The 26334-nt window shown below is 38.7% G+C and overlaps 2 protein-coding genes across 7 annotated transcripts in view; both read left to right on the top strand.

The window, feature by feature from the left end:
• The first annotated feature begins 157 nt into the window (after window positions 1-157).
• Window positions 158-10101, top strand: rab32b (RAB32b, member RAS oncogene family). The gene is made up of 3 exons (XM_084742081.1): window positions 158-1882; window positions 3725-4002; window positions 6240-10101. The coding sequence occupies exons 1-3, from the start codon at window positions 1612-1614 to the stop codon at window positions 6402-6404; spliced, it is 714 nt and encodes a 237-aa protein (XP_084598207.1). The 5' UTR covers window positions 158-1611; the 3' UTR covers window positions 6405-10101.
• Window positions 10102-14874: 4773 nt separating this feature from the next.
• Window positions 14875-26334, top strand: part of stxbp5b (syntaxin binding protein 5b (tomosyn)) — a 44395-nt gene continuing 32935 nt past the window's right edge. For 4 of the 6 annotated variants that reach the window (XM_084741884.1, XM_084741885.1, XM_084741883.1 and 1 more), the window contains exons 1-4: window positions 14875-15357; window positions 18505-18602; window positions 25211-25292; window positions 25635-25735. In XM_084741884.1, coding sequence (XP_084598010.1) covers window positions 15214-15357; window positions 18505-18602; window positions 25211-25292; window positions 25635-25735 — 425 coding nt within the window. In that variant the 5' untranslated portion in view covers window positions 14875-15213. The remainder of the gene's footprint in view (window positions 15358-18504; window positions 18603-25210; window positions 25293-25634; window positions 25736-26334) is intronic. The other 2 variants (XM_084741887.1, XM_084741886.1) reach the window with 1 other exon arrangement.

Here is a 26334-nt window from a genome sequence, read left to right as displayed (position 1 = left end):
AAACATATTTTAGCCACCTAAATAAAGGTTCTTCTTAAAAAAAAATCTATATCAGCAGTGTATGCTATATTTAGAATAGTTTCAGCCTTGCCAGACAGCCTAACTGGAAATTAGCCAAAGTGCATGCTTTCCAAAACTACCAAACTCCTTTGGAAAAATCCGTAATTTTACCTCGCAGAGTTGCCGGTCTACTGCTGTCGATCGGTTAGTTAGTTGTTTTTGTCACTGGGTGACTTCAGTGTTTTAGGGTTAGACTTGGTTCACCAAAGTCACACGATAACACAAACAAACAAACCGATGTCTGCAGCAGTAGACCAGCAACTCCTGTGCTCTGTGAGATAAAATGACTGTTTTTGCCAGTGGACTTTGGTTGGTTTGGAGAGACTAATATTTGACTTATATAACAGCAGCCTCCTGTAAGAAAAGGCTGTCTGGGGGTAAAATAAAGCGGTGAAAATATTCTAAATATAGTCTACACTTAAACTGAGATGATTATTTTAGTTGGCTAGAATATGTTTTGATGCTGACGGTGTCTATGGGTAAACATCGCTTAGTTTCCAACACCAGTGCTCCTGCTGCTTCTTCAAACTGGGCCCGTGGTGACCATCATCTTCTGTAGATAATCCACTGACTATGGTTAAGTAGCTCATAAAAACCCACCTCAAAATGAGAGTGGTATCAGTCTTCTTATGTAACTTTTGGCAAGAAAGCAAATGAGTGCATTTCCCAAAATGTTTACTTGAAGCTGGGAGAGCAGAATGAAAATATTCTCCCTGGGGGAAAAATTTGAAAGCTGACATGTCAACATGATTCCTCATTGGTAAAAAAAAAACAAAAAAACAAAAAACAAAACAATTATCTGTGAATTTTTGATTGATACAGTACTGCCAGGCAATTGCACTGACTGTATCACGAATGTAGCAGAGGATAAGTGCCACGTTTTCATTAAGATCTGTTTTTTTTTTTTTTTTTGTACATTTATCTCATTTCTATGGTCCTGAAATGCAAGTTAAACTAATTTGTATCTTTTATAATTAGACATCTGATTTCATAATTGTATGGATTTATGTATAAGATAAATGGCATACATATGTTTTGTGAATGTATGAATTGTGTATCATATTTTGGTATTCAGATGATATCTATATGCATTAGGTATTAGAAAGAACTTATTAGCTGTGTATGCTTCTATTGTGTGATTGGTTGTGTTCACCAATCAATTTCCTAAATATTAAGACTTTAAGAGCCTATCAAAACCGTATAATGTGATGAAGTGCTACTGTTAACGTTATACGTAATATTCTTAATAAGCTATTTGCAGCCTGGTATATACACAGTATAAATTAAGTCTGCCGTTTTAAACAAATATTTACTGTAGAGCGTTTAAAAGGACACTTGTTTGGAGTAAATTAAGTCTTTTCTATGCTTTTGTCTCCTGTTTTTCATGGTGAAACATTCTGTATCTCTGTGGTCTTGGCCTCACCTTCTCCAATGACTGTTTTAAATCAAAGGTCAGAGATTTATGGCTTTGTGTGAAGGAAGTAATTCAAAACAGGAACACTGAGAAGTGGCCGTAAAAGGGAAAAAGCAGGGTTGAGGCATCTGCAGTAAATGCAGGTTGTTTTGCGATGGTTTAGGAAAAACTCCAGACCTTTGCCTGTTGATAACATGGCAGGAAGTCCAGTGGCTTTATGGACGGAGAAGCTGTTTAAAGTTTTAGTCATTGGGGATCTTGGCGTTGGAAAAAGCAGCATTGTCTTGCGTTACGTTAATAAACGCTTTGATGAAACATACAAAGCATCGATTGGAGTTGACTTTGCTCTAAAAACAATTGAATGGGACTCCAAGACAGTGGTGAGACTGCAGCTTTGGGATATTGCAGGTGAGTGTCAGGATTATCTCTGCAAAGCCGAAACACGATGTAGCCTTTCTGGCATCTGTTTTTTAAAAAAACAGCCTTTGAAATGTACAGTTTTCATGAAAACAGCTGTAACTACTAAGCAAAGCTAAAAATGAAACTGCAGTGACCTCATTCTGGCTACGGAAGCCAAAAAGAGCCATACCTGCAATTATTTTCTTAATGCTGTCATATCAAGATCATAAGTTCATCATTTCGTTGTCTCAAGATAACAAAGCTCATTTACTTTTGATGACAGGTTAATTATTTCATTATCTTGGGATAACAAAACTCTTTTTTTTTTCATGATAACAGGTCTCGAGATAACAGGATGATCCACCTGTTATCATGAGATAACAAAAGGTGGTTTCCTCTTATCAGTAATGTTTCTCAGAGATCAGGTGTGCCATGCCAGTGTTTGTGTCCTCTCTCTTGCGATGTGAGATGAATCAGGCACATGCATCACTTTTTGGCATCAACAGGCTGTTAAGTCTGATAACAAAAGATTCATATTAGGTCTCTTACACACAACTTTGTAGGAATAAGCTCCAGAAACTGCACGGCGGCAGGATACAGATCAGTGGGTGCACCCATCTAGACTGCAGGAGCCCAGTAGAGGGCGCTCATGTTTGACATGCATTCAGAAAATGCATCGTGTCTTTCTGTGAGAGATAATATTTAGATCAGTGCTGCAGCCTAACAGGCAAGTGCACTTTAGTGATTCCTTTTTGATAGATTATTTTGAGACTTTGGCCTTTTGTTGCCCCTAATTTATCCAGTGAGACAGACGAGTAATGGCTAACTTTAGTAAAAAAAAAAAAAAAAAAAAAAAAAAAATCAGTTATTTGTAGTTTAAACATATTTCATGGTAAATCTATTTGTTCTTTCTGATAATTAAACAAAGTATAAACTAATTAACCCCAAAATAAAAACCCAACTAATGCTAAACTAGCTTAGCAGCATTACAGCAACAGCCATTACATCTTTTGACTGTTTGAATTTGTGTGATTTGGTGGTTACCTTTAAATTACATATTTAAATCAATTCGATTTTATTTGTATTACGTAGTATTTGTGTTAGCGTGACAGGCAAACAGCTAGCAAAACTGATATGTGGTTATACTCTATGAACTATGGAATGTAAATAATTAATTTTCTTTTGTTTTCTTTAAAAAAACAACAACAACATTTTGTCTTTGGATTATATTTCCCAGTTGCATTCTGTGAACGTAACCTAAAGGCAGAGTGCTTTCTACAATTTAAGGAATTTATCTAGGTTTTATAGTATGGAAATGATTTTCTGGGATAAAATAATTAAAGGCATGCCATTAAGGCATTACAATCTTTCTAAATGTTCCATCAGTTGCCAGCCAGCTTGGCTTTGTTTCAAAATCGTCCAAGTGACCTTCACAAAAGTCCAACAGGAGATCCAGTCTGCAAAAATTACCTTCAAACTCTGATGAATCATTCTGTGATTGGATTATAAATGTTTAATTAGTTAGCAGTATGTTGGAGGGCTTTTTAGTGAAACTGCAGCAAGTAAAACTGGAGCCTTTTTTACAGAATGTTTTCTCAGATCTAATTTTAATCCTAACCAGTGACCATGGAAACATACCGTTTTATGTCAGAAAATTAGTGTTGTTAAGTCTCTCACTTGTTACATAACTTTAAGTCTGCAGTCCGATTTGATATGATAATTCAAATTGCTCATGTTGAATAAACAGTTGCATTACTGACTGTGTGTCTGGGTCAACTTTAAATTCAAATCCAAAAGGCCTTGGTTGCACAGACTATCCTATTACACAGATTTATTTTCTTTTCCCCGAAGGCCAGGCGAGGTTCAAGAAGATGTCCAGAGTGTACTACAAAGGGGCGATGGGAGCACTCGTGGTCTTTGACATTACAAACAGCTCCACCTTGGAGGCTGCCTCAGAGTGGAAGCAGGACCTCGATGGCAAAGTCTGCCTCGACAGCGAACGTCCAGTCCCCGCCGTCCTGCTGGCCAACAAATGTGACATGACAGGAAGGGACAGAGGCTTGGTGTCCTCTCTGGACAGCTTCTGTAAAGACAACTGTTTCCTGGGCTGGTTTGAGACCTCTGCAAAGGTGCATGTTTGTGTTTTTATTATGGGAGGAGAGTATCTGTCTACAGTAGCAGTTAAACACATGCAGACATTTCTCAGGGGTATAATTGGCTGAGTTTAGTCTGAATGAGGTGGGAGGTACAAAATATTCCCTTTTTTCCCAGTGCTTTTTTCTTTTCTATTTCAAGTTAGAATCAAAACTAGATGAACAACAACAACATGTGCCAGCCGCTGGCATAAACACTATGAGGTTGTTTAAGGCAACAACCATTTCGGGGGGGTCAGTGTGACTTTCTGTGCTGCTTTCTCTGCAGCCACAGTAGCCTTAATGCCCCACCCAAACTGCCCCAGCTGATTTCACCATTTTCTCCTCTGTCTCTTTTCTGTCAATATAGTTTCCAGACACCGGTGTGCTTTGTCAAATTCTGACTGGGCAACATGAAGTACATTGCTGCAGGTGTAAACAGTGGTGGTATGAATCACGTTAAAAAGGAGTATGCAAATATGGATAGAAGTGTTGACGTGATATAAACTTTCTTTGACCATGGAGCCTGATGTCTACAATTTTTGTGGTTTACACTGCAGACTAGAGCTTCTGTTAACAGCGACAAACTGCTATATCTGCATTTATATACTGTTCAGTCAGACAATTCAGGTTTTAGAATGTTTATTGCAGCAGCAGAACATAGTCAGACTTTGTCATCTAGGGTCCAACCTCATCACTCCTCACAGATTATGTTTACATAAAGATATTGAGGAGTGATGAATGCATATCTTGGACCCCCTGTCAGAGCCTGCAGGTGGATGCTGGGGTGGTGGTGGGGCTGAATGAGAAGGCAATGACACTGATGCAGGTTTTAACAGTTCAATTAGACCGCCAGATTGGAAGAGTGCGTTTGGTATGTACGACAGAGAGTGAGGCAGGTCACATATGACTGCTGTTACAGGTAATGTAAGTCATTATAATGAGAAACCTTCCATAATAATGACTTAGTATTTCAGGATATTGAGAAAGTAACTCAAAATAATGAAAAACTTTCTTAGAATAATGCCTTATTATCCAGCTCATTATTTTGAGAAAGTTTCTCATTATTTTGAGATACTAGCAAGCAAGCGAATAGCAAGAAATCAAACTCATTTTAATTAAAAACATTTCAAGTAAAATTAATAATATGTGCATTATTTTCTAGCCAGCTTGCCCAGTAAAAATTACTGTGCCTTAATATTTATGTTGAAAACAAAGTGTGTATGTTCATTCAGTTATGAACAGTGAGTGTGATTGGTTCAGGCTTTGCTGCTGTTTCAATTGCTGGTATTATACAAACCTATTTAAAAAAATGTTTTGGGGCCACAGATAAAATCTTGTTTAGGGCCACCAAAATCCTAGGACTGGCCCTGTGTTATAATGAGAAACTTCCTAGAAATAATGAGTACGTCTCAAAATAATGAGATTTTTTTTCTCAGTATTTTCTCTCTCATTATTTTATGATACTAAGTTGTTACTTTGTGATAATAAGTCATAAATTTGAGATTAGAAAGTCACAAAGTTTCTCACTATACTATTTACACCTGGGTTACAAATGACCAGTGTTGCTATTTACACCCACATGGCAGAGACAAACCATGATCTAGTCCGACATTTTTTCTCTTTTTATGCACTTGATATTTTGTGATCCAGCACTCATCCCATTGGGCCTCGGGGATGTGCATGCCCTTCTTTTACAGTGTCTATTCCTAAACCTAGACACTCTGATTCAGGTACAGTAGACATGTGTATTTATGCATGTGGTCACTCTCTTATTGACTGTTTTAAAAGTGGAAGCCGGTCAGCTGTCAGCTCTTTTTTGTCACTTAGTAAAGGTAGGTTCTTCGTTCTCTCTTATTCTCCCTGTCTTTGGTGGAACTCAACCAATAATTGATTGATGGACTGACTTATTTGTTTATTTATGTATTTATTTGCTGGATTTATTGTTTATTTCATGTGACAAATTAAATTTTTGCATCCCTGAAGCTCCATTTTGTCTGAGTGAAGCCTTCAGTGAATCTTGTGGCTTAAAATTAGAATTGCATGAGGATTTATACTTCACTGTATGTGTGAACTTTAACACCGCAGCTGCATACAGTAGGCTGCTCGTAAACCATGTTCAAATATTAACATGAGGAAACAACTTGCAGCAGATTTGAACACCGAGCCAAACACTTAAATCAACGGATGCATACACAATGTTCTAAATCATATCTCCCCCTCACCATTTATAGGACAACATAAATATTGATGAGGCCTGTGCCTTTCTTGTCAAACAAATGATGCTCTGCGACACCGGCCTGTCCAGTGAAGAGCACTGCGGGGACGTGATCAAAGTGATCCAGCCTCCCGAGGAGAGTCAGAGCCAGTCATTGTGCTGCTGGAGTCCACGGCTCTGAGGCGAAGAGCCAAACGGCTACTGGATAAACGCTCTAACAAGACCTGCTTTTGATGAATCCACTGCCAACACATCCAAGCTATTTCAGAAAGCCTGTGAGTCTGTGTCACATATAGTCACAACTTTATATTCATATTTCTGCCCTGCCAGGTTTCTCAATAATGTGTGGATTGTGTGGGCTGCCTCATAAACACCTCTGTGGAGACGATCGGGCTGATTTCTCTGATAATCCGCCGATACAGTCTGGCTAATAAAGAGATCAGCATGACACACGTCCTGCTGGGAAAAGTCTGTGACACTCCCCGTGCAACCAAGACGTGTTGGTGGTTGACCTACTATAATGAGAGGCCTGAAACTGTGAAACTGTCACAACTGCCATTTTCTCAACGGCGAGAGAGAGATGAGGAGAAAAATGTCTGAAAGCATGTTTGTATATGAAACTGTTAAATATTCCTCATTAAATGACGACCCTTTCAATCCCAGCTCCGAGTTGTCTGTTATGCAACCCATGCATATAATTATCTGTTAATCACTTCACAGTGATGTGAGCTAAGACCCATGCATAAGCATGGCAGCCCGGCTTGATATGGCCAATAGCAGAGAAAAGCTATCAGCATGACCTGATTCTGGTGGAGGGAGGAAATATGTGACGATGCACCACACTGCTACATACATACACCACCCAGAGAGCAGGAGGGATGCTGTATCTAATCATCCACAGACAACGAATATTAAAAGTAGGCCTGCATGATGTGGTAAAAAACAAACATATTGTGATTATTTTTGACAAATATTGTGACTGTGGTATATTTTACGATCAGTGAGAATGATTTTTCTATCACACTTTTTCATTTTGACTGAGAAAACTGATAAAATCCTGATGATATTTGTTGGTGTCTGTACAAAACAAATATGTTTTCTTACACCTGGAGAACAAGATTTGCAGGCCAGAGCATCTCTGCAGCACTGCACGTGCTTTATTATAATGCTGTTTTGTCACACATTTTTCCTTTATCCGAAAATTGCAGCATCTGCAGTTTTTCCCAAATACGAAGTCAAACATGACATGGCTGAATATTGAGATTGATGCATTTGCAAGCTGTGGATTTGTTGATGCAGAGAGAAGCAGGGAGACAGAGGGAGGGACACTGTCAGATGGAACATTAGGCTCTTACTGCAGTGACTTCTGCTAATGATGTTTTATTATACTGGCCACTAGTAGTGCTGGAAGAAGTATTCACATCCTTTACTCAATTAAAACTAGCAGTACAGCAATATAAACAAAACTAAATGTTACTTAAATAAAATTGCAGTGTTATTATGCACAAAATGCAGTCATGCAGAAAAATGGCCCTTAACAGTGACTTATTAAAACTTATTTTTTATTTAAACTTTTTTGGCAAGGTACAGATCTTGTTGAAGTCATTTTACTGAAATATTCATTACAGACCATATTATCAAATTACTCATTACAAATTATATTGACAAAGTTCTTACATATTGTTTTAGCAAGGTACTGCCCATGACAGTGTTCATTTATAACTGATTTATTAGTGTGATTTGTTTTACAATGTTGAGGTCAATGTGGAGCTCACTTTGATTACTTAATATACTGCTGAGTTAATCCATAACATGTTATAACATTTTATGAGATCATACAAGTTTTGTTTGTGCAATCTGAACCTGCAAAGTAACAAATAAAGTGAGATACTGTTGGTGCTGATAGTGAAGTTGAATTATTATGTAGCATAATTAGAAAAGATAAAGTAAAGTACAAGTACCTCAACATGTAAATATGCTACTAGAGTAAATGTACTCTGTTAGATTTCAGTGTAAGTTGGCTCTGTGCTTTTAAGTTTTACTTTGTATTGACACTTTTATAAATCTGATCATTCATTTCTGGTACTTTGTTATTCAGTGAGTTTTATAGAAGGTGTAGCAATAATGAAGCAATGTTAATTATTGTATGTCTGAAGTGTATTTTTATAATGCTCATTTGTTTATGTGTCAAACACTGTATTACCAAAAGTAGACCCCTCTGTCCATATTGACACATTGGTGTAATTTCTTTTTCCCACAACATAATTACTTGTTGCAGAAGAAGGGAAAAGTGTGAGGCCCGTTTGTTGAGCCTGTTCATTCATCTTGCCTTGCCAGTAAAAGCTTTTTAATTTGTTTGTATTTTAATGAAGCAGCTTCCTTGTTTTTTAAGTGACCAATTTTTAAAAATCTTATTTTATGTTTGTTTTACCTTTGTTTAACCAAACAAGTCATTAAGAACAGTTTTTTTTTACAATGGCGGCCTGATAAAAGGCAAGAGCCTCTTGAGGAAAGGAAGTCAGGGTGGATTTAGGGGATTAATTATCTTCATTTCCATACTGAAACACATTTGAATGAAACGTTGTAGTGATGCTGTTATATCAGGGCCAATAAATGATTGGCCTATAATGCGAACTTTATATTATTCTTTATTATTCTGATAATTAAATTATAACCAACAAATAATAGCCACGAAAATATCTGATTTGATAGATTATGTCAAAGCATTTAATTTGGATTTTTAGGCAAATTACACTATAAAAGCCAAATTATATTTGTGAAGTTTGTTGATGTACACAAAACATTTTAAAGAGTCAGAACTGTTATTTGTTTTTGTTGTAACAGTGATGTCAGTTAGATTATGTCACGGCGTGGCTGCGGAATATTTAATCATCCATTTTTGCTCACCATGTCTGAGCCTTTCTTACCCTCAGTTGTGCAAAAACTGCAGTTTATATGAACTTCTTTTTTTTATCAGGAACGACTAAAAAAATGCACATGGTGCTCCCCTAAAAAATAAGGCACTAAAAGTCCCTTTTTTTATGCAGTCAGACCTTGTTCTGGAAGCCACCAGATGCTTTGAATGCCATTAATTTACTTGATATATCACCAAGTCAGTGATGTGATTCACTGCATTGTCTCGCAGACATCTCAGGGAGGATAAAACCATGTCCTTTATGTTCAGTGACAAGTTGTGTATTACTCAGGTTATTTTTGCACACCAATCTGTCCTTTGCTGTCCTGTACTTTTACTTTTTGGTGTCCTTGCTGTGCATCTGGGGAACTGTTCTACATCCTGCCACCGGGTACCTAGCTTTTGTCCACATTCAGACTGTACCCAGGTATGTCTGTGCACGTTTTTATTTAAAATTAGACTAGTGTAAAATCCCACTCTGTTTTATCATAACAGCTTTTGTGCACTTTGCTGATCAAGTGAGCTGCAACACAAAAGCCAGGAAGGTAGTTTACCTCAAGTAGAAATTGTGCCTGAGGGAAAGTGAGGGAAGAAGTAAAACACAACTGCTAATTATGGATTTATGTCCCAGATACTAGAGACCTAAATTCTGGAGTCAAACAGGGAAGCTGGCCCCGATACTTCCTCTTCACATCGGACACAAAAGCTCAGTCTCTCAACTTGTTGTTTATAAATATGACAGTCTGAATGGGAGTCGCACTCTCTGCAACAGATCCCATTACTTGTGCATTATTGATATTGCCCCATTTTATCTGCCCTCCAGTGTGCATTTTCACCGGCAGCTTTGTTCATATATTCATGATTGCATGAAAATTTCAATTTAGTCAAACTTGTGAATAGGTTGATGAGGAGTGGAGCAGCGTGTGCACTCCTGCTGTGCCTCTGTCACTCTCTTATTGTGTCTTCGGTGACCCACTTTATGATGGCCTGTGTTAATCAAGTATTCAGTGTCTGTGGAAAGCAGACATAAATAAATACCACGCTGGTGTTTTCCTGCACACACATTCTCTCCATGTTAAACTGACTCTTTGAAGTCGCTCTCGCTTGAAAATAACAAAATCTTGAGTGCGTGTTAAACGGCCAGAATCTGGATGAACCTGATTATTGAAAAACAGATCATATCCTGTGTCATCGAGGCAGCCAATCAGAGGGCAGGAATCCATATGTTGCTGTCCAAGGTGCTGAATTTTGGTTATAAGAGGAGCACTCCACCACAACAAAATGCTGTCAGGTTGCAGGGTGGTGTAACGTTGGCGGACTGCGCCATCTAGTGGGCAAAACATGCACGTGCAAAGACAGTTAAAGTGCTTGAGGAAAGCCTCAGGGAGGGGAAATATGAAACATATGGGGTTTATATCTGAAGTGACATCTTGTTTGGAAATCTGTTACTATATGTTTTACATTTTAAATCCTCAACTTTGTTTTATGAGCAGTGGTGGTAGAAGTACTCAGATAATTTTCTTAACCCTGTAAAGCCTGACACATGAGATGATTTTGAAATTGAAAAGTTTATTAGACTGTTTGACAAAATCCCTTTTGAAAATATCTATTTAATTTACATGTATGATATTTTGTTTGTATCATATTTGGTTTCAATGAAAATTGATCACAATAATTTTATTTTAGAAATAATAACAAGTAATGTTCATTGCTTTTGGAAAATGTGAAATATTTTATTGATTTGCCTCTTTTTTTTCCCAACAGGATCCTTTTTATTTCACATTATGGTCAGCAAAATCAGCTTTGTTTGGTCAATATAACATACAGTTATGATATCCCAGGAACTGTTTTACTTAAAATCAATGGAAAAGATAATTGCTAGCAAGTTCTTACTTACTTATAACCATTTGCAACATAATGACAGAAGTCTGAATATGAAAAAACACATATAAATATATAAAATGTATCTTAAGATGACATTTTAGTCTTAAATTGTTTTAAGACTATATTTGGGATTGTGGTTAGAATAACATAGATTGTATCATGAAATTCAATAGAATACAGAGAATAGTTTTTCAAGAAAATTTATTTAGTTTATCATGTTGATGTTGTACAGGTCTCAGAAACTCAAATGGTGTTTTAGGGTAAAGATATTATATCACAGTGCAAAAATACTCAGTTACAAGTAAAACTCCTGTTTTCAAAACTTAATTTAAGTATAAGAACGTAACTTGTTGTAACAGATAAGAAGGCAGCAGCTTAGCTCTGGAGCTGACTGAGTTAATATAACTACTTCATATACTTTTAGATACTGTTATCTATAGTACTGTATCCCTTAAGTAACTATAGCTGAATGAATAATAATGAATAATAATAATAATAATAATAATAATAATAATAATAATAATAATAATAATAATAATAATAATAGTATAATAGCATTTTGAATGAAACTGAGAAAAAAAAATCCTAAAAGAACAGTAGAAGTTTAACATAGCATAAAAAAAAAATAGGTACAAATAGTAGTTTTTGGTAAAGGTGCAGAGTTACTTTTCACCACTGTTCACTACTAAACAAAACAGATGGAATTCACATGATAAAACACATATAGTCCAGATTTAGGATTTCAAGCAGCTGTTCAAATTATCTAACAACAGTGATTGAACTTTCAGATATTATGATATCAAAGGAAAGTTGTGTACTTTGCAGTAGTTGTGTGAAAGTTTAACTAAATTCAAATCTCAGCTGGTTTTTCAGTAGTTAAATTCTTTGGATCATGTTAATTATATATTCAAAGTATTCTCATACAATACGTCACAGCTCATTGGTCACAGTTGTCACTTAATCACCTGTGGTTTGTGATCAAGATGCCCAACATGTACATCTTAACTACTACTTTTGATTGTGAAGTACCCAGGACTTTGGTTGTACTACTTAGTACTTTAAAGTAGTTTCCCAACACTGACTATAGACCTCATCAGGACCTTACTTGGGATTTACTGAGGTCAGGAGTTGAAAACTTAAAAATGTCAAATTATAGAGTATAAACTTCCATCCCGGGACATTAAAACCCTCAAATTGCCTGAAACAATATTGAGGACATGACCTTGGTGTACTCAGCGGTAGCTGTACAGACCTAAAAAGTGACTTTTTCTTTTTGGTGTGTGTGTGTGTGTGTGTGTGTGTGTGTGTGTGTGTGTGTGTGTGTGTGTTAATGTTGTTTGGTGTACAGAAGGACCACCCCCCCTTTTTTTCTCTCTGTCTCTCTTTTCTCTTTTCTTCTTTCCTTGGTTCCTTTTTTATGCCCCATTTCTTTCCCATATTTTATTATTATTTATTGATTTACTTTAATTTCTTTAATTTTGTCTGTAAAATACAAAATCTGTATAAATGTGGCAGGATGAATGAAATAATTAATGAGTTTGAAAACTTGTAATAGTAAAACCTGCAATAAAGTATTAAAAAATGTTGTTTGGTGTATATGTGTATTCTATATATGGTATATATCATCAGTAAAGACAAAAAGTGATTCAGAATTTATGAAACACCTTGAACCCCTTTTTATGCCTATATGGTTTTTTTTCATGGCTGTAGGCATTATCTTTTTAGGTCACCATAGCTCAAAAGCATCTTGTGGGGGTTTCTTCAAACTTGGCACAGATGCTCATTTGAACTCAAAAATTAATTGATTAAATTTTGGTGGTCAAAGGTCAAGGTCACCTTGACCTCATGAAGGTGCAGCTCCTCAAGGGAGGACAGAGGCTGCAGAAGCTTCTGGCAAATCTGATTGTTTTAATGAAACTTCTCATTATTGTAAGATACTCACTTATTATTTTGAGAGTTTCTTTTCTTTTAAGGAATTTAAGACTCTCTCAAAAAAAGAGTGAGCAGTGTGCAACAATTTAAATGACATGTGCTTTACTTCATTATAAAACACTGCTGGGATTAACTTCATAGCCTGCATCTCTTCTGTGTGTCTGTTTCAGATGTATTATTTAAGGAGTGCTACTTAATTCCCGACAATGTTCCATCTACATTACAAAATTAATTTAAAAAATGTCAGCCATCAAAAACGTGAGCCTTCTAAATGACAGATCACAATGGCAATCATCTAACCAGATTTTCTAGTTTTCTAATTCTCTGTGGAGGTAAAATAACCTAGTTTTTCCTCCTCGGGGAACAAGAGGAAGGAGGAAATACGGCCTATTTTGCATGCACACACACAATAGATTGAATCCTGAATTGGGAACTTAACTGTTCACAAAAGCACTACCCTACTATCAAGTTTCTGTGGGAAAGATGTTTAGTGAAGAGGATTATTCACGAGATTTAAATGCACAGCTTTAGTGGTTTCAAGCAACATCTACAAGCATGTTTTTCTCACTGCTCCTGTGGTATTATTTGATAGTTTTTAGACTTCAAGGCTTTGATTGCTGTCACAGTGGTAGCTTTTCTGTCCTTCCCAGCCCTGAGGCATTAAGACTGCTTCTCGGCCAGCAGGGGGCGACAAAACAAACTGAAAATGTGAACTTCAGGTTCCTCTGTTCTTTTTTTTCCCAGAATTAAAATGTTTTCAAAATGATTTTGGCAGTTTAGTTACAAACAATTCAGGGACTGTGGCAAAACAGACTTAGGGTTGCTACAGTATAGCAGCATCAACTGTATCTTAAAGTTATAACATGACATGATACTTTTTATTTTTACATATAAGAATGACACTGTGTAGTTGAACTGTTTTACTTTTTTTTGAGTGATTTTTAATGTCATGTATGCAGTCGTTTTTATTATACCAGAATTGTATAGAACATTATTTATTTGGATGTTTATACTGATGGTCCACTTTGATCACTTTTTTTCTCCTCAAACAAAGTGCCTCACTCGACAGATTGAGCTACTTTATGTTAAGCACTTTTGATCAATATTTACCCCTTGACAGAATGAGATATTTTAATTAAAACTACTTTTACTCCCCTGGAAGTTCACGGTGAGAGAGCAGCCAAAATTGTCAGGACGTGGTAACAGTTTGTGGTAACAGCTATCAAAATGTGTGTCCTGTGAAGTAACACATCTTTGTAATTTAGCAACTCAAAATGATGGAAAACTTCCTCTCAGTGATGACTTAGTATCAGTCAGCATTTTGAGAAACATTCTCCTTATTTTGTGATACTTATTATAAAGGTTTCTTAGTATTTTGAAATACTAATTAATTACTTTGAAAAACTAAGTCATTATTTTGAGAATATTTCTCAATATAATTAGATGTAAGGTTAATATTTTGAGATAATAACTCATTATTTTGAGTTGTTTTTTTTTTTTTTTTTAGTTTCTTGTTATTTTGAGATATTGAATCATTGTTTTAAGAATGTTTCTCATTATTTCAAAATATGAAGTTATTAATTTTAACTAATTATTTTGAGAAAGTGTCTCGTTATTTTGACTTACAGGATCTTTTTTCCAGCACATTGATGGAAAAGGGCTTCTACAGAAAAATGACACTAAAATGAATTAAAAACAAAAATTAAAAACAAAATAAACCTAAAAACATAAAGATACAAAACTGTAATAACTAACGGGAAGTGTTTTTCGCTGTTTTCAGAACACAGCATACAGGTTTGGACAAAATACGTTTTAGCCGAAATTTCTCCTATGGAGGTCACAGAATCTGCCGGGTCACAGAATCCATCGTAACACCGGCCCAGCATCCGGGTGAGTGCAGTGCGCAGGCTCAGTCCCCGCTGCAGTTCACTGCGTTTCCGTAGCCAGTTTGCTACCCGCTGAGCCCTGGCCGGGGAAACAGCTCACGGAAACGATTGATCCCGATCGAATAACGCCAAAGCTGGCCACATAAATGGCGGATTAACACTGATATAGGAGAGGGCTCGCTAAATCGATGTTCGTGACTCGGGTGCTTTTGGAGAGTGCGCTGGCAACACCCTCCGTAACATGTGAGATGTATCCAGAAAGATATTAACTGTGCGTTATTTCGGCTAACTAGCTAGCAGCTACCCCCCTCTATCCAATTTATGGTAGCTCGCTTGATCTGTTTTCTCAACCGTCGCGTCTGTACCGGAGGAAAATGAAGAAGTTTAACATTAGAAAGGTGCTGGACGGCTTGACAGCGGCTTCTTCTTCCTCCTCCGCAACTGCTCAGCCGGGTACTCCCAGGGAAAACGATGTTATCCAAGAGACTCTCCAGTCGGAGCATTTTCAGCTCTGCAAGGTGGGTTTCCGTTAATAGCAGCTAACATTAACGGACTGACAGTCAGATGACAGCGGCGTGACCAAACACTGCTGTTGTTTTCATGTATCAGCAATGCTCATTGGCATGGAAATTAAATGGATATACGCAAATTATCACTGAGAACAAACCAGAAAAATGTAGTCCAGATATTATAAGTACAAGTTATAACTGTGGAGACATTAACAGGGGATAATTTTAATTATTGACTGCTTGGCTGTGTCCCGTGGTTGTATCCTTATAACACCATGGCTGTTTGCATTGCACTGAATTGTCGCCTCAAGTCACTGTTTTTCTCCTCTACTGTAAGTTAGCTGGCTGACCTGATCAGCTCCCTCAGGAAGACCATTTTGAGTTAAAGTTTAGGGTCACATTTTGTCAAGTCTATCTTAATACAGCACTCCCATGCCCTGGTGTACATTGAAGGCGTTTTTAGCTGCTGTAATATCTCCCCCTGTCCCTTCTGGCTGTGAAGACACCCCCTCCTAAAATGATTTAGAGATGGAGGACAAAAAATCCACAGTCCTCCTCCTGTGTGAAAAATGCATTTAGTTCAGCTCATGCTGATATGAGTCCAGTCAGAGTTTGACAACAATTCCCTTTTTGTGTTTTCTCAGACAATGGTTCTTTTGTGGGAGAAATTGGTACTAAAAAGGCTGTAACTTTGGTAGGGCTTCACAATATGATAATAAGATAATATTGTGATTATTATGACAGATACTGCAATCGCGATGTGATTCATGATTAGCGGGCACAATCATGTTTGCTTCAATTTTCATTTTCACTGAAAAGAAACTATTACAATGATGATGATGTGACATTTGTTGTGGTCTGTACCATCTGGAGAGCAAGATCTGTAGGCCAGAACGTCCCTGCAGCTCTGCAGTACTTCACTATAATGCTTTTTTGTCCACATTTGTCCTTTATTTTGATTAATTGTGCAGCCAAAGTAGGTAACTATTTGGTCTCTCTGACTGCTGAAGCATCATGTTATTTCAGATAAAACTTTGCATGGAGTTTTACACTGAACAAGGCTGGATTTGTCACTTATCACAGTGGTTTTCAAACTGGGGTCTGGGAACCAACAGGGGTCCTTGAGTGGGTCCCTAGCAAAAGGATGAACAGAATATTTGTATCACATTTTTATGGAAGTTGGAACAACGAGAGAAGAAATAGTGTTGGCTGTTTTGATTGATTGAAATTATAATAATTGTATAATAAGTCTATCTCAGTACAGCACTCACATGCCCTTATGTGCACTGGAAGTGTTTTTTGGCTGCTGTATTTACCCCTCCTTTCCCTTCTGGCTGTGAAGACATACTTTCCTGAAATGATTCAGAGATTGAGGACAAAGTCCACAGTCCTCCTCCTGTATAAAAATTCATTAAGCCCAGTCCAGTCTGAGTGAATATATTTCAGTGCTAGTGTGTCTTTAGTATAGGTTTGTTCTTTTTTGGTATTTTATTGCTGAGAGAATTTGATGCTTAAAAGACTAACTTTGTTAGATACATACTTGAGTTGTATGCAGAGTTGCCTTTGCATACATTTTTAGACTGAACACGACTGTATTTGTCCCCTGACTGTTGCATGAAAATGGCATCTCTTGAGGGCTAGTGTCAGCCCCTCCTGTTCCTACTGGCCGTGAAAGACACCACTTCCTAAAATGATTTTGAGATGGAGAACAGAGTTCACAGTCCTCCTTCTGTGTAGAAATGCATTTAGTTCAGCACAAGTTGATATGAGTCCAGTCACAGTTTGACATATCAAGTGGATATATTTCAGTGCCACAGTTTTAGTAGTATACAATTCACTTTGTGTTTTCTCAGACAGTGATTCTTTGCTGAGAAAATTTGGTACTTAAAAGTCTGTAACTTTGGTAGATGCAGGCTGGAAAACTGGCTCCAGCTACCAGCCAAATCCTGTTAAAAAATTAAAGTGGTTGGTAGATTTCAGATGCAAAATAATGATTTACTACTGAGTGGGTGCAGAATTTGAATTCATCAGTGTGTAAGTGGCTGGTAGATGTTAACATTTTAAAAAGTTTATTTCCCACCCTGGTAGATGCCTACTTGCTTAGTCCAACTCAGACTACTGAAGCCTCAAAGCATTGCATACATTTTTACACTGAACAGGGCTGAATTTGTCCCCAATTAGTTACAGGTAAAATTGCATCTCTTCATGGCCAGTATAAACTAGGGTTGCAACCAAAGATATTTTTCATTATCGATTAATCTGATAATTATTTTCACTATTATTAAATGTCAGAAAAACTGTGAAATGCTCATCACAATTTCCCAGAGCCCAAAGTGACATCTTCAAATTGTTGCAAGAGATCCTCACATTTAAGGAACTAAAACCTTCTTTCAGTTGATTGAGTAATCATAGGCAGCTTTAGTACAGACAGGAGGAATGATTAAAATGATGAATACAAACGCAAACATTGTCTTAAAACAGACTTGGAAAAAAAAACAACATATCTGTTAAATCCCAGCCTCGGTTAATCCACAAAATGATTTCCCCAAACTGGTTTTTAGTCATGCACGATTTAATTATCGTGGCTGTTTGGTCTGACTGGAGAGATTTTAAATGTGTTGAACATCTCGGAGAGCCAGCCCACCAGCTTCTGCTCCAGCCGGGGAGCAGAACAGGTCAGGTCCCCAGGTTACAGGGCCATGGCATTACCTGTTACATAATGCTGCTGTAAGCTGCACCGAGCACATGGATGACTGGGCAAGGTTTCCAACTCGAAACAATTGAGTTATAGATGCCTGATGATGATAACATTTTGGTGGCTTGAAGGGGGGGCTGCAAGATCCTGGCAATGAAGTGCACTCTGAGGCTGAAAATGTGAGCCTCAGGATGGATCAAATGAATTTATTACTGATGTTTTACAGGATTGAGCCTGCACACATGTCAGGCGGATATCAGAAAAATATTCCAGTCCCCATTTGCACTAATGTTTATGCTTTATCTAATTTATTTTGATAATAAGACTAATTTTCCACATTGATGGATTACGTCTCTGGGAGATTATGATAATGTTTTTTTCTCCAGTCATGCCAGCTTGACTGGAGCAGATGATTGATTAGCTGACTGGAGGTCTAATATAAATTCTGCTCTTTCCTGCAGACTGTGCGTCATGGCTTCCCATATCAACCATCCTCAATGGCTTTTGACCCTGTGCAGAAAATCTTGGCCGTCGGGACTCAGACTGGAGCTTTGAGGCTGTATCCTTTCTTTTTTCTTTTTTTTTTCCACGGGAAGATGAAAATGAAGAGCCACACAAGGAAAGTAAAGCTTGGATGATTCCGTTCTACACACACACACAGACACATACACAGACATAGACATAACACTCATCAAACTCATGTCCAACTTCCTGACATCCTTTCCGCAAATGTCATAATGTTCTAGTCACCCTTCAGCATTCCACAAACTCTGAGGAATTCAAACAGCGAGTGACCCAACTTTATCTCCTGTCATCCAACACAACAAAATAAAAATCCAGATCATACAGCGGGGAAGTGCATGACCCAGACGTATACTGCTTTTACACCAAAACTAGCGTGCATAAGCATTTTTGTAACGCGGCTAAACCTGCTAGAATTAGGTGATTGACCCTTGTCCCATTGCCAGTGGACCCGTTTGCTTTTCTGTTTTTTTGTCGTTTGAGTTGAGACTCAAGTCGTGTGTGTGTGCTGGACAGCAGAGAGAAAGACATTTTTAAAAGTGTCTGTGTGTTCAGCTCCCAATGAATCTCTGTGTTTTAAATTTTAGTTTTTCTCCTGCATTGCTGTTTGTACTTTCAGGTGTCTGATTTATTTTGCTGTTTCATGTTTGCTTTTAGCTGATAGGAGTCGTATTAAGTTACTGCTGATTAGAAACTAGGGCAGGAGCGACATGCTTTACTCCCAGTTCAACACTATCATGATACATGATACATTTATTGTTAAGAATTATAGGAAATAGGTTTATCCACTGTTTAGCTGCTTAAACATGGTCATCAGTTAAATATACACCTTCAAGCAGGTGCAAACTCTGCTCTGCTGTGCTGATAAACCAAGTCAAACTGAGTTAAGCCAAGCAGCATGTGTACGAAAAAGGAGCAATAGAGTTGCAGAGTTTACTGACAGAGGCGACAAGCCTTCATTGCCTCCGCCGAACAGGGGCGGAAATTATCATGTCCGCCGGGGTGTCAGTGGGAGTGAATGCCGATTGTACCCTTTCCCATTGAAGACAAAAGCCAGATGGTTGTTGGTGTTGGTGGGTGTTTTGTCCAGTGTGAAAGGGGCTGTAGACACTAGCTCGGATGTGTTTCTGTGCAGCCAGCAGCCTCCTTCTCCTGGAGCACCAGGCTCATTAGTGGTATCTCTGCAGTAGCATGAACAGCTCCTCTGCCATATGCCGAGGAGCCAACCTCATCAACTGTGCTGCCCAGCCTGTGCCAGCATGCCACTTCATATGTGCTGTAAACATCTCTGGACTTACACAACACACACACAATCAAGCTGCCACAGTGCCGTGTGGCCCCTTGGGCAGCTGGGGAGTCAGTTTTGTATTTGTTTGTATTCAAGGGTAAAAATTAGTTTTTGCAGCAACTTTCATGAGTCACTGCCTGGATTCCAGGCTGTTAAACACTGCATGTGATAGTGTGGTCATATCAATGTTACGCTGTTTACAACATGTCTTCAGGGTTGGCCTATTAGTGTGTAAACACAGGGTTTCCCTCTGTGCTGATATCCTGCATGGGAGGCCCATCTGCTTTATTTAGATTTTCATTAGAAGTGGCTCCATCCTCGTCTTTATCCACTCTCCAGATTAAGAGAGTGTTGTGTTTACAGGGCGACTCCCGGAGAACACACACTGCTTCCATGTTGTCCTAATGTGCGAGGTGGAGCCGATGGGATTACTGTCATTCAGGCAATAGGTCCATTTATCAAAAGACAGGCTGTATCGATCCACCTCATTGCCCCCGGAGTTTGGAAACGCTGCCACAGCTCAGTAGACATAAGCTCAATGAGGTGTCTACAAGCAATAAATGTCTGCTTTTACAAGATCTGTCTCTACTACAGTGTTTTAATCAGTGTGTTACTGTAGACTGTCCCCCTGCTCTTTCTAATACTGAGACCCACACAGGAGTGGAGGCCAGCTGAGGCAGAAAATGTTTTGAACTTTTAAAAAGAAAAAAGCAAGTTCAAGTTTGTGCAAAGGATTGCATTCGAGTTCAGTATACTCTTGCAGCTGACTGGTCATACTGAAAGTCAGAAGTCAGTCTTGTTGAGCCTCTGCTGCACTAATACTGTTAAAATGATCAGGCCACTAGCCTGTAGTTTCCTCTTCTTTAGGCGTTCACAATGCTTGACCTCGGACCTTAAGAAACGCTGCAAAAACTGTTTTCTTTTTCATTTGTCAGTTAGCATGATAATTTCCTGTCATGATGGTTATCAGTTGACTACTCAAGAAAACCGGCTGATGTTGAAATGCTGTGGTGAACCACATTGGTTTACCAAATGGGGAAGTGTTGATGTTCGAGGAGAGTGACTTTAGTGTGTGTTGATGTCTTAAACTCTCATGAACAAAGTGGAGATCCTCGTAAAGGTTCAGAGAACATGTTCAATATCTGTTTATGACGACCTCACTTCTCAGTAAACACTAATCTACAATATATCTGGATAATAAATATTGCATCTGACACATTATACTTAAGGCTGCAACTAACAGATAATCTCATTTGTGATTAAAATGGAATTAGATTAGTCTTTTAACTTTAACTTTGCACAGAGTAATAGCTATAAAATAATATTATCCACGTTTACACTGGTTCCCTTTAAGCCTTGCTTTCACTATGAAAAATCTGTCACCAATTTTTCCCACCCAGAAAAAAGGGGTCTTCACCATTGACTAAATTAATGAACAAATTCAAGCTTTTTCTTTTAATGCTTTCTTCTAATGTTACTCCTGATGGCAGCCCCTGCCGTACTATTCATTTGTGCCAAGCAGTAATGTTACTCAAACTATGTTACTACTTTGTAATGCATATCATTACTTTTTTTTTACTGTTTCTAAATGCGATATAAAATTTCAATTTCAACGATTCGTCTTTCCTCTGTCTTATTTCCAATTTGATGTTGATTATTTCTTCACGGAGCCGCGCTCTGAGGAAACGGAAATCGTTCCGATTGTGTATTAGTGTGTTCCCCCTTCAGACAGTGGCTCTGGTAGCGGTTCCCTCTGCAGTTGAGGGGTAGGTTATGGTTAGGCATTGCAGAGTAAGGTATTAGGGAACGCATATTGACAAGGATACAGATGCTGACACAACACCTGTTGTCTTAGCTACAGCAGCACAAGAGTAATACCACTTGGTAACACTAGGGGACTGAAAAGTTGTCTGTTTCCTCTTTAACTTTAACAACAAGTGATTTGTCTGGGTTGTAAATATTTCCGTTTCATATATCACAAGGCTGTACAGACAATGAAAAAAATGTGACTGCAAAAGTCTAAACATTTTAGTCCGTGTGACTTTGCTTCGTGCAAAATGGAGCATGCATAATGAGTCACCCTGTATATGGGTTACTCTACAGGTGCGTGGACCTAGTCAGTAGTTTGACTCACCAGATGCAGACTGTGGGTGTAAGCCCGCCATTAGCCGCCTATTTCAGTCAGCGTTCTCTTACCCTGTCACTATTTGTGTGGTACCATATTTAAAGTCCCTATTGCTACAGGGAACAATAAAAACCTCTGAGCTAGCAACCTACACACTGAAAATGGCAAGCTGTCCTCATGCAACTTTGATGCTAACAGTACAAATGTAAACAAGCTATCAGCTCTTATGTTTTCTGTTGCCGGGATTTAGCTATTTTAATGCCAGGGCTCCCCTCCCCACATGCAAATGTTCCACCAAAACATTTGCCCCTCCCCTCCCAGCAACATTTTGCAGGGATGCCATCGCTGCATCCAGTGTTTAGCACCACCTGAGACAATTGCGATTGGTTTAAAGAAATACAAACAAGCTAGAGCATTTTTTTCCTTCAGTAGCACAATGATAATATGAGGAGCCATATACTTCTCCAGCATTGTGGAGATGGGCCTTGCTATGCGAGACTACCCAGTGAATGATGTAGGGTTTGACTGAATTATAGTTTAAACTTTTTGTTTCCCTCACAGCAAGAAATGTTGTTACGTGCAAAGTCATAGTGTGACTCAGCTTCCTGTGGTGACACAATCCTAAATGTTCTGCTAATGAGATAAAGTCATGAAGGGAAACATGCATTGTAGTCTGTAGTCAGTTGACAGACTATACAGTTTGTACCTGTGGCCTATATGATCATAGTAATGGTTTTGATCATGATGCGTGGAAGGAAGCATCAAAAGAATGCTGTGCTTGCACAGGCCAGTGATTAAAATCTTGTTTTGAGGTTAATTTTTTCATCAATTTCCTGCTCGCCTTGAAAGTGGCTTGGCTCAGCAGCACCATTAACCTACTTTGCACCAGAATCAGTTCAAACTCCAGACACCTGTGCATTTACGTACACTGATGAGCGAACACACACAGGCAGTAACAGGACCTTGTGCTAACAGTTATAAGGCTTGTGAAGTGAGCCTATTTGATGTTGGCAATATGAATATACAACAGTGCTGCATATTAATATTTTTGCTCTTTAGACTACTGCTCTCTTCTCATTTATGCAAGACCAGAGGCCATGAAACAGACTTAATGACTCTTCCTTCTCCATTGTGGACCTGTGGAGACATGATATCCATTAATATTTCTGACAAATGTTGTAGAGAACTTGCGGGGCCAGGAGCTAAAACTGGACAGAAAGGTCACAGGTGAATGTGAGTTCAGTTGCCAACAGCCTTCCACTGGCGCCGGCTTAAAGTCTCAAAGTCTGTGTTTGCCTCCATCCTCCTACAGAAGCGATGCCCACTGGTGAGCCTGTCCTGCAACAGTCTCCTGCAACCCCACCTTAGTTTGTTTAAGGCACTGAGGGATTGTTTGATCACAGCTTGGTTAATCCTGTTCAGACATTGTGCTGTGTCAGCTCAGAGTGGACTCTGTGGATAGTGAACACAACTGTCTGTCTGTGGAGCTTTAAGAGCATGAGAAGCAGTGCACCTTTTTGTCTGCCTGGAGATTCTCTCTATGATTAGATCTCATGCTGCTGCTTCCTTCTTTTTGTGCGGGCGTGTGTTCATGTTTGGTAGCACATACTATCTGTCAGTAAAAGTGATTAAAGGCTGCTCAAAGTAGACAGGCTTTTCCTCCTCCTGCTCCTCATTTCTGTGCTGTCTGTGAAAGTATTTAGAGGTTTTTTGAGGATACACATTACAGTCGTGGTGTCTACGTGGCAGTGCTCCACCGTGGCAACAGTCTCCCTGCCATACATGCAGTCATTTTGGCTCTTCTTTTAGTTCGCACACAGAAGCTCGACATCTACAGTTGGCTGAATGATTGGCCCGGCTGTCTTTGAATGGACAGTTGTAGCAGGCAGGGATTCTCTGACCTGAACTAAACAGTCAGATAGAGAAAGAGGAGAGTTAGACGGATAGTTTGGATTGTTTGGAGTGGGGATAGATGAGGTACTTGGTGATAGTCAGTGTAATAACTAAAGTCACGGATGAAAATTAGCACTAGTCAAATTCTGGTTAAATATGCAAAAAACAAAACAATGGTAATCCATTGATTGGCTGGTAAAATTTGAACATTCATTAGCCATTTGGTTGGTGGTTAAATGAGTTTTGCCCACATTAGATGGCAGCTGGCACGCCCCCAGTTTGTAGAATCACTGAAGCTAAGAACTGTACTGCTGTGGACAAGGTCAGACGCAAAACATATTTTACCCACTTAAAAAAAGACCCACTTAAAATCAGTATCGGTTTAAGTGTACACAGCAAGGTGAAAATATTCTTAACATACCGTACACTTAAACTGATATTGATTGATTGATTGATTTTTTTTTTTTTTTTTTTTTGGGGGGGGGGGTTCTAGGTAGCAAACAAGTGTGATGTTATCCCTTAGGCTGGAAATATACTTACTTTTGACTATGCATTCATGTTACTCTGGATGCACTCACTGAGAATGTCCTATCAGTGATGTTTATTGAGGTTGTAAATCAAGTGAGAAGTAGGAGCATTTATTTCATAAGCTTACATACAGCTGGACCTCTTTTTTGTAGCCAGTGGACTTGCTCCCTACTGGCCATTAGGAAAAAAATGCAGGTTTAAGGCACTTCTGCACTGGTTTCCCTTTTCCAGCCTGGGAGCTCCATCCATTTAATATAATGGTGGCTTTGCTGCTGACCCTGCTGACAGCGGTACGTTGCTTAGCTTCCATACAGTTACTCCTCTCCGCTTCTCCAAACTGAGAGCATGTAGACTGCCATCCACTGTAGGTAAATACACTGACTATAGATGAGTACCTCATATACGCCCACTTCAGACAATCCAAACTATCCCTTTAAGTTTATCATGGTGCCGTCATACTGGCTGACGCATGAGAATAAATAAGGCAGACAGGCCCACTGATTTTATTTATAACTCACTAGCTTGATTTGCTTCATGTTATTGCCAGTGCCTATTTAGGAATGCAAACTGAAAATGCCAACTTACATTTATAAAAACGAAGCACGTGGGACACTTTTTGTTTAATTATGATATGAAAAACACCTACAGTTGGCTGGAAATAATTTTAGAAGGTGATCAGAACGCATTCAGACACACATGGTTCAGCATTGCTGTATCAGATAATCTAGATTATGTTTGGGTTTTTCCGCCACATTTCTGCATAAACGTCATTGGCAACTGTCCAATTTTCTTTGACTGAGCTGACTTTTAGCTTTGGCCGTGCGGGTGTGGAGTGCTACTGTCAGCATGAGAGCGGTGCTGCTGTCATCCAGCTCCAGTTCCTGATCAACGAGGTTTGTTGTCATTACCTGTTCCTTGTTTCCTTGTTTGGTTTCCTCTCCTCCTCCCTCTCCTCACCCCTTCACTCCAAGTCTGTCCACTGTCTTCTGCATCTGTCTATCCATGTTCTTACTAGCAGACACAATAGACACTAGTGCTTATTCAATGCTTGTAGGCAATGAATCACTTCTATTGATTAATTGATTAAACAGTAATGCATGTTTTCTGACCCACATGCCTCTATAATTCCCTCATAGTTGTGTGCTCATGATACAACCATATAACACAGCTTTTACCACACCACAAGCTGTTTTGCGCCTTCTCTTAACCTTCCCTGTTTCTGGCCCTGCCCACAGGGGGCGCTGGTGAGTGCCTTAGCTGATGACAGCATCCACCTGTGGAACCTGAGGCAAAAAATCCCTGCTATCCTGCATTCTCTCAAATTCAACAGGGAGAGGTACAGTAACCTGTTTTCCTGTTTACGTCTCCATTTGCAGTGATGCTGCAACTGTCACTCTGTGAAGTGTGAAACAAATATGGAAACAGTTCACACAGCTGGCCACATGCATCTCTGTGTATAATTAGCGGTGTTGTTGACATCAGGTCTTGAAAAGTAGTGCATTGGTGTTCTCTTGTGGTTCTGGAGTTTCCTCTGTAACTAAAGGGGCGAAGTGAATTAATAAAGTCAAGATTAAATACCAGTGCCTTCTGGCTTGTGATGTTAGTTTTCTGGCCATCTATCCACCAACCATCAGCCATTTTCATTTCAAAAATATAAGATGTAAACACAATGAATTTTTCATGTGGATGTCCTGCCAGATTTGATGGTAAATGTAGTCAGTTGAAGCAATAAATTCCTTAGTGTGCACCATTTTGACCAAGAAAGCTGCTCATGGAGCCATGCCAGCAGCATCTACATGTACCAGGATGCATTGCACACAAGCTTCTGACACCCATTTTGCATCATCTTACAGCTATTACTTTGTTTACTAAAACATAGTGTTAGGTGTCTTAAATACTCATCTAGCATGCCGCCCGACTGCCCAGTGTTGGGGA

Source organism: Lutjanus erythropterus, chromosome 18 (assembly GCF_056507025.1).
Source record: "Lutjanus erythropterus isolate fLutEry1 chromosome 18, fLutEry1.hap2, whole genome shotgun sequence".
NCBI lineage: Eukaryota > Metazoa > Chordata > Actinopteri > Lutjaniformes > Lutjanidae > Lutjanus > Lutjanus erythropterus.
Note: the sequence above shows the minus strand (reverse complement) of the source record. Positions and strands in the feature narration are given on the sequence as shown.